Genomic DNA, 9,351 nt, shown 5'->3' with positions numbered 1-9,351 from the left:
ATTGAAACTGCTATGATTATTCGCCATTTCATAATACACATTCATATAGACAGCACAAAATAATGAAAGACCTGGGTAGTGGCAAATAACTTTCAGGTTGAGGCTGCCATATTTCAATGGACATGATGACGTTACCACTTACAGTTTCACTAACGATCTTTTTCTCTATCCTTTGCCACTAGCTTTACTGTCACATTACATGCAAAAAAGAGCCACTTCGGAATAATGTCTGCACATGGTCAAATAAAGGTCATTTGTACAAATCAATTTAATTTCATCGAGACGAATGCTAGAAACGTGTTCATGAAAGTTTCGTAATCATGATTAATTTATGTACAGAAAATTTCTTAATCATGATTACTTTATCTACAGAAAGTTCAATGCATGATACACACTCAGGGGAAAGTATATTTTTCAAGAGGGCACCTATATCACTTGGGTAGTGATTATTGTAAATGCAAAAGTGGGAATTCTCCGTGTATTACAATATTTTTAGGTATAGTGGCATCATGTGTACAAGTGCCATCTCCGAACTAGTTCATTTAAAGAAAACATATTTCTATGTTTAGTCACTATCTTCTTGGGAAGAGTCATGCTCAAGACCCATAGACTGGACTATTCCTAAAAGCTTTACACTCCTGAGAACATCTATGAGTTGTCGCCTTGGCGCTCTCGTTCTCTCTTTCCATCGGGTTAACACAGTGAAGTACATTTCCTCTGCTTTGTTGCTTGTTGATCGGATGTTTTCTGTTTCCGTCATGGTGGATCCTAATTTGATGGCTATAGGATTGAACTTGTCTAATGGAAGCTTACTTGATATGTCCACAAGCTGGTTGTCTGTCAGGCAATCAGGGTCTCTTCAAACATAAGAATGATCAAGGAAAGTAAATATTTGTTTCAAATTGTATACCCAGTGTATCTAAGTCAGTCCAGATATTTCCCTTTTTCGAGGGACATGCATTATTATTATCCCATCCATCGCCAAGTACCAAATTACACCTGGGTAGAGAGTGTTGATGAATGTTACGCCAAAGGACGTTAGTGCCGTACTGGGATATCAACTTTCAACCCTTCATTTGACACTCCAGTGATTGGACTACTATATCACGACACCTCCACACACACAAACACACACACAAGCACACAGAGTACTGCAGTTGATTGTATTTTGAACAAGTGTACCTTATTTGTGAACGTGTGAAAGAACAAATTATTGGATCTCTTTAATTCCCAGTTGCAAAGGATCATATCATCGGCATAAATTACTCTATCAAATGACCCTATTTCTTTATTATTACATATTACACATGAACAAAAACAATATCAAAGTGCTTACTAACCTGTTGAGATCGACTAGTCTATGTTGGTACGGTAGCTCTTCTTGCTGTGCTATTGAACGTTGTACTGTTTCTGGAGTTGGGACATATGGGACCAATGCCCCAGGTGATTCTTCATGTCTATATCCTGGTAGAGGACATATGGGAGGAACCTCTCTAAGTGACAGGGATTGCAGTGGTGTAATAATCTGTTCAACCTCTCCAAGCAAAGGAGATGCCTCTGAAATCGAATAGGGAAAATGACTAACATATCGTTTTCCCATTTGCAAAGAAAAATAATATCTTCCTACTTACATATTTAGTTTATGAATAAGAAGATAACATCCTAAATCTCCCTATTCCCCTTTTCTTTGTTGCGAAGAAAGAACAAGAGACATACTAATTCGTTTGGTCTTGACATGCTTAGCCCTAAACTGTTGCAAAGTATATAATTTCAACCATTTTAATATAATTAGCTGTACCTACCAGAGCAAATATCACGTCAGAAGTATGGTGGAACTAGCAACTATTTATTTGGGAAAATGAGGACCAGATAGACGAACCATTCCTCTTCCATAGCCGATTCCCCGAAACAACACCAAAAAAAATATCACATGAATCCCGGTAGTAATATATTTTATAAGATGATAACGTGGATCCTAATCAAATGATTGGTTGAAAGCGTACACATGACCAGGCATTTATTTTGCCTAACGCGTAATCTGGATAATGACCGGTCATTAGTAAAATCATGTTATGAAACATCATTTCATATAACAAATAGAACATAATCTTATATAACAAATAATACACAGCATTTTGTTCGGGCATAAGTAAAATTACCCACACTCGGTACAAAACAGTCCAACCACCCTCGGCTACCGCCTCGGGCGTGTTAGACTGTTTCAAAGGTAGCTTATGTGGGTAATTTTACTAATGCCCTCACTGCTGTGTACGATTTGTATAGTAAAACTTTAGGAACAATATCCTAACATCACTAGACATCACTAGATACTAAGTTCGGCAATGAAAAGGTTACATCAATACACCCTTTCAAACAACGTATATTTTTATTAACTGGGAATCACCTTTGATGTCTGTCGAGAATGTCATTGTTATTTCACGTTCCTGTGTAATAATCAAAGTAACCAATGAACTTCGCTGGAGAAGGGTCATACACACTGAAAGCTTCGCATGCTGCATCAGCTCTTTGGCAGTAATAACCTGCCATTGTAAATAAATGTGAAATGCGTTATAACAGTAATATCGAATATACCACAGACCTATCATATTTACCCAAGTCCCGGACTACATACATACAAACATATATATATATATATATATATGTATATATATATATATAAATATATATATAAATATATAAATAAATTATATACACTTAAAAAGAGGTATGCAATTCATTTTTGAGAGTTTTACAATCTGTCCTGTTATCATACTTGGCGTTAGTATCATTGAACTGTTTGTTTTTATCCTCAACAATGATGCCTCACTTCTAATGATACACCTAAATATATTGCCAAATCGAAAGAGAAATGGGGATGGCCCGTGTTTTGAATGATGAAGAAGAGGTCACGCATAAATGCCAATATTTTTGAGTCTGTGTCGCTGTTGTCATTGTTTTGTAGAGAGTAATTTGTACTGTTGTAGAGAGATTCCACTGAAAGCCCCCAAACCTACTTGAAATACGTATTCATATGATATGTATTACTAGCCAAAAATGTATGGATGCGTATAGTGCTTAGGGAAACACATTGACTTACATCAAACCATGATGTTACTCAAAAGCATAGGCTGTAATGTTTTATTGATATCTAATAGATATAAATCTTGAAAGTGTGTTTCATTCTATTGATTTGAATCTTCACTTTTTTCTATCACTAATCTAAATTATGTGGAAAGCCAATGAATAGGTCCAAACTAAAAATATGTACACTTAAAAGAATGTAAAATATTGTTAAACTAATGTAAAGTTCTACCTTATCGTTAATTGGTAGGTTACCTTGGTCTGTGTACTTGGTGATTCATCTGACTGGCAGCTAATAGACATGTCAATAGAACGCTCCTTCACGATCAGCTCTTCCTCCGGATAAATCTTCTTGTACTTCAACGATTCTTCTTCTGCAAGGATTTTCTTTTCGTAGTAAAAATCAAATTCAAATAGGGATATATGTTGCGATTTCCGGGAAAGCTTTTATTTCATGAGGAATATCAGGAATTTCTTTTAATAATCGAAATCAGACATAAGACTTAAGTTTGAAATAAATGTGTCTTTTGTGTACTGTCTTCATTCAATACATGTACATGTACATCATAAAATTGCAGTGTCGCAGAGATCATCGATATTTGGTTTCCTCAGTTCCAATTATGATTCATTTCCAGGACAATTCTTTGGGAGTTTTGGTTATGAAATAAAATTTAGTGATGAAAATAATGCGTCGCACTTAATACTTGAAATGATAAGACATGACCAGTAACGTTCTATGTATGAATAACAATAATAGAGAGCGGCGATGACAATAATCATCATGGTAATGATTATGCTATTGTTAATGAATTTCAAGATCAAGATTTCAAATTTATTCATGTTTCCAACAAAACATTACAAATAAATTATAAGCATAAACAAGTAAAAATCGTTTCTTTCACAGCGCACAGATATAACGATTTTTTTTACACCTCCTGGTACTGTGGCGACGAACATAAATGACAGTTTACCTCAGGAAGACCAGGAAGTTGATCGTAGAAACGCACACGCAGAGTTGGACAGTCCTGATTCTCCGGAAGGGTCTCGGGTATGAAAGGTGTGCATAACATTCGCTTTGTAGCAGGGAACAGCCAGTTATAGACCATTGTTAGTATTCCCCAGGAAAAATGATCAAGTTGAAGCTCGATTCTGTCAGCATGTATCACATAACTATTGCTATCCAAAGGAATACGCCTGATCTCTCCTGTAGTGTGAGAAACATATCAAAGCATACATTGTTAAGAACACTCACACTCTGGAAAAATTACAATCATGATTACAAGGATGAAGTGGGATAACTTGTCTTTCTTCTCTCATTAAAAGCTTGCTTTCATTTTATTCTTTTTCATTATAAAGTGTTGCTGCGCCCCATCCGTTTATTGCTTTGAAGAGAAGGAATACATATACGTAGTGTTCTCAGAGAAATTGATATTATTTTACTTGAATAGAATTAGAAGGAAACACAACAACTACCAATAATTATAAAAAACATATAAAAGATATTGTACCTTCATCATTACTTCCAAAGTGTAGAACCATTCCCACAGATTCATTATCGTTAATAACCGCACAGTGAGGTATTGATAGGGTAAGAGGCTTCTTGAAACTTGATCCCGATGGAAAACATCTAAACCCGAAGCTCGCTGCAACTTCGTTGTCTTGAAGATTTATGCCATTTGGTAGGTCAGTGAAAACCTCGATGCTGATCTTCTCACTGTCTTCCAACGCTCCCGGAGGAATGGAAAGCTTTACATTGTGAGCAGGGATAGATAACTCCCCACCAAGATGATCCAAGTAGTCTGAAAGTTTATACAGAATAATATGTTTAAAGTAGTCCCTTCTCCACTTTAAAAAATGACAAATTAGAAAGAAATGTCCTTTTCAAACGGTTGTTTTGTCTGGTAAATGGTAAAATTGTTAGGAGTGAGAACGTTATCTAACCAAAGTTTAGATATCAAGTTTCCATTCATATGAGTTCCCCTAAAAGGACAGGAGTGCATGGACAACGCTATAAGTTATTAGATGTTTCCCTCAAAGATTGAGTGAAATATCGAGTCCCCAAAACTGTATAGTAAATATAATACCTGACACGCCGTACATCCGCCGAAAGAAGTAAACGCCATCCTGGGTTGTTGCAGGTGCCAGTTGGGGGCATAATTCATGCATTGTCAATTTGAGGTCTTTTTCTGCTTTCGGATCCATTCCCGTACTAGAAAATTTAAGATCTTCCAGGTGATGTAGCTGCAAGCTATCACTACTGTTGATGCTCTCCTCGTCAGACTGGTATTGATATTTCACATTGATAGTAAGATGTTGGATATTTGGATACGAGGCAGAGACCACATCCATAACAGATACAAGGTCCTTCAGAGTAAGCTGCCCAAAAGTAAGTTCTAGAACGCGTAGACTGTGGCAAATTGACCATGTTGACGAGCGCATGTGTGCCACCTCATTTGAATAATCCTCTACGTCGAAAGCTAAGTCTAGCTTGGTCAACGCTGGGCAGTTTTCAGCAACTTCATGAAGCACATGATATACGTTTCCTCTTCCCGCGCTGATTTTGAGGATCTCGAGGGTTTCATTTTTAGTTTCAACGGGTTGGGAAAAGGAGACGCCAATCAAAGACAATTCTTTTCCTCCGGGTTGTACTCGGTGCGCCTTCTTGAAACAGTAGCTCAAGTTGCTAACAGGAAAAGATTGCAGAGTGAGGCTTGTAGTGGTTTGATTTGTGACCTGAGTATTAAAAATAAGATTTATTTTTAAACATTTAAATAATATTACAAGTGTCGGTGAAAATACCAGCAAACCGAATGAATATTATTCTATCGAGAATTTAAATTTTTCAAATTTTAATTACAAATCTCTGTAAGGAAGCTAAACAATTATCGTCACATGTTAGTCTTTTTTCTTCTTAATCTATTTTCTTCTAGAATTAATAGAATCTAACAAGAGCTGGAATTGACTAGCTGGGGACGCATCAGGAGCGTGTCTGGCGGCGGTGGAGCTCCGTTGAGTTTGACTTTAACCAATTCGGAGCGTTAAACTCGGACATGGAAATGAACATCATTTATTTGTATCTTAATAAATACGGTTTTACCTAATAAACATTAATTAAACATCAAATAATATTAAAGTAACATTAATTATCATGGTCTACAGCGTAACATACTGCCTCCGGTCAATCCTTTTAGAATAATTAACGATACTGCCACCCGTGTCTATTGTGTATGAAATCATTTATATACAGTATAACACATTATAATCATCATAATCTTGGTACCTTTAAAATAGAAAAAATACTCACCTCAGCAAAGTCATCGACGACCTGTTATACGGACAAAATATTATGTGAAGCGTTAGTTATTGGTAACAATTTGTTTTAATTTATCAATCGGAAGTCATTAAATATTCCATAAATATCTTAATGCTCTGCTGAAGCTTTTCTAGAATAGGCCTAATAATTGACGGCACCACGATATCGTATATATTGTACAGAGTCCAAACAACACAACAATCTTTTAAACTTTATAACTTCATATTTAAACTATTACTGAGTATATCTATATGCAAATTAGGTATGCGAAGAATTCATTCACCCTGTAAAGAATACATATTTTTGATTAATGTTAATCTATATTTAACATGGTCTGTGAGAAAACATTTGTTGGCGATTGGCAAGTGTGTAATTGATTTGCCAATTCCAATCCCTATCATTTCCAATATGTGCAATATGAATATCTGAATAACGTGTATACTTTTTGTTGAAATAGTGGCCTTGCGATTGTTTTAAGATAATTGAAAACAGAGTATGTTTACCATAGCAATATTCTATTATACCTATGCATAACAAATCGATATGAATCACTTTAAAGGTAAATACCAGTATTGGAAACGCCCCAATTTCAAAAAATGAAATGGAAACTCTTATTAACAATCATGTGAAAGAGTATTTTTTGACTAATACATAATGATAACAATTTTGCCGGGAAACCGCCTACTAATTGATATATTTGGTAAATTAGTTTATCTATTGGTGTGTGAGAGATAAACGCACGTGTCACGCACGTGTGCGTAGTCCCATATACATCTTTCTGTGTACAGTGCTTGTAACTTTACGAAGACTGGGCCAAATTTCTTATCAGTTTGATGATTCCATCAGAACCTTGCAGTACACACCAATACTTGTATGCTAGATGATCAACCTTTTCTGATCGATTCCACAACGTTTCTTTCACAATGCAATCGCATGACCTTAACTGGTCTTTATCTTTAATATAATGCGATATTGAAATCAGAAAATCCCGAAAATAATCTGTAGTGGTCTAATCGTCTAAAGTTATTAATCAGTTCTTTAAATAATCTCGATCTCTCTTCGTAGCTCTTTATCTTGTATGTTTCCTTCCTCGTATATCTTTGCTCCATTCTGTCGTGTTTGTGTGTGTATGTGTGTGTGCGTGTGTGTGTGAGTGTGTGTGCTTATTATGCGTGCGTGTGCATTTAAATTTAAATTTATATTTATATTATAATGTACTTGTATATAGGGTCCCGATTACAAGCGGTTTTGCTTCTCAGGGACCCTGGCCATAATTACTTTTGTATGTTGTTGTTATTTGATATCATTCTTCTATTGTTACAACAGAATATACAAAAGATCAATACAGTATTGATCTTTTGTATATTCTGTTGTTTTTAATGGTCAATAAATGAAAGGACTTCCTTCTTATTCAAATTCAATATATTATCGTGCCACTTATAAACAACATCTATTTTTCCTGAGTTGACTGTGAAAACATGTTTTAATCTTGATAGATAAAGTTTATATTCTATCAGTACTGTAATGCTCAACGTGAAAAGTCTTAGAGAGTGATCAATACATTTTTGAGAAGATAATGATAATATATATCGAGAATAAACCATATTTTCACAACTAATTCAGGAAAAAAGGGCAAAAACAAAATGTTCCAACTATACAATAAACTCTATATTGACACCGTGAATGTAACTGAGAGTTAAGTGACTTGATTATAAAAGTCACGTGCCTTTTAAAGTAAATTATTTAAATACATGTTAATCTTGATTAATTATGATATCTTAAAAACAATAAGACATGACAAAGTAAGCGAAATGACTCCTGAACTTGATTGATGAATAAACCCAACTTAAAACATAAGATGGGCTTAGCAAATAATCTCCTCCCTATTGTAGAGAGAAAATATTTACATTAATGATAACCTTAATATAACACAGTATTTATGAATAATGTTAGTGATTACAAAAGTCTGTAGCTAACTCGCCAATCCCAATCTCTATAATTCCATGTTTAAATGCAAGTTTGACATCTGAATATGTCAATGATTCTAATAGTGGACTATTTATTTTTGAATATTTAGACTGATTTAGCCTAACGACCGCCAAAGTGTTTTGTTTCAAGGGTAGGCCTATGTGTTTTATGCAACTCTGAAATTTAAAATATTTAAAAACTGAATGTTAGTGGTCTAATCTATTATCACGTAATTGATGAATTTGTCTCCTTCATTCTCAAACATCTAGTTGAAAACAAAAAATATGTATACCCCTTCTAGAATATTGAGTAATGTAGATACTGCGATAATGTATACCCTGATATGGGTCTTTACTACACTGTTGCCCAGGACGTGTGAATGCTTGTTTTTCCATCTTTTCATGAGTCGATTCTGATAATATGATTTATTTAAAATAATATAAATGAATAAATATTCCAACTTAATTGGCAACATTTTACAAGAATTTTTTACTAATCAGTTGATATTGATATACATTTTTGTATTAACCATTTAACTGAGTAGATACTTATTAAATTATCAATGTATATCTAGGAAGAACAGAGCCTCTTTAATAATGGCTCTGAATAGAGCATTTCAGCCGTTTTTAATTCTTGATTTGTATTATATTTGTAAATTGTATTCTTGTAGGTATTTGAATTTGTATACAGAAAAAAACGAAACGGCACAGAAATGTTTAGAATAGATGATTTAAATAAACGTTAATATTGATTCATCTTTATATATTTAAACGAAGAAGAGGTGAAAAAATCCCTATTACTCTTGAACTTGTTCGATAAATAAACTCAACTTCAAATAAGGTATGTGCTCGTTAAATAATCTCCTTCCTATTGTAGAGAGAACATTTATTACACAAATAATCTTTTTATAACCCGGTTTTTGTGAATTTTGTTAGTAATTGAAGAATCAGGTAGCTTCGAGGATATGTATTTTATGCGATTCAGAAATA

General features: G+C 34.4%; 1 protein-coding gene across 1 annotated transcript; it reads right to left on the bottom strand.

Annotated features, from left to right (window-relative positions):
- Nucleotides 1–225: 225 nt before the first annotated feature.
- On the bottom strand, nucleotides 226–5,807 carry LOC115921370. The gene is made up of 7 exons (XM_030978795.1): nucleotides 5,166–5,807; nucleotides 4,590–4,880; nucleotides 4,053–4,285; nucleotides 3,337–3,468; nucleotides 2,405–2,540; nucleotides 1,341–1,557; nucleotides 226–857 (listed from the first exon to the last, which is right to left on the bottom strand). The coding sequence occupies exons 1-7, from the start codon at nucleotides 5,518–5,520 to the stop codon at nucleotides 566–568; spliced, it is 1,656 nt and encodes a 551-aa protein (XP_030834655.1). The 5' UTR covers nucleotides 5,521–5,807; the 3' UTR covers nucleotides 226–565.
- Between the last annotated feature and the right edge of the window lie 3,544 nt (nucleotides 5,808–9,351).

The sequence above is a fragment of the Strongylocentrotus purpuratus genome, unplaced genomic scaffold (genome assembly GCF_000002235.5).
Source record: "Strongylocentrotus purpuratus isolate Spur 01 unplaced genomic scaffold, Spur_5.0 spur5_scaffold_1, whole genome shotgun sequence".
NCBI classification, from domain to species: domain Eukaryota; kingdom Metazoa; phylum Echinodermata; class Echinoidea; order Camarodonta; family Strongylocentrotidae; genus Strongylocentrotus; species Strongylocentrotus purpuratus.
The sequence above is the reverse complement of the archived record's forward strand: the minus strand, read 5'-3'. Positions and strand labels throughout refer to the sequence as shown.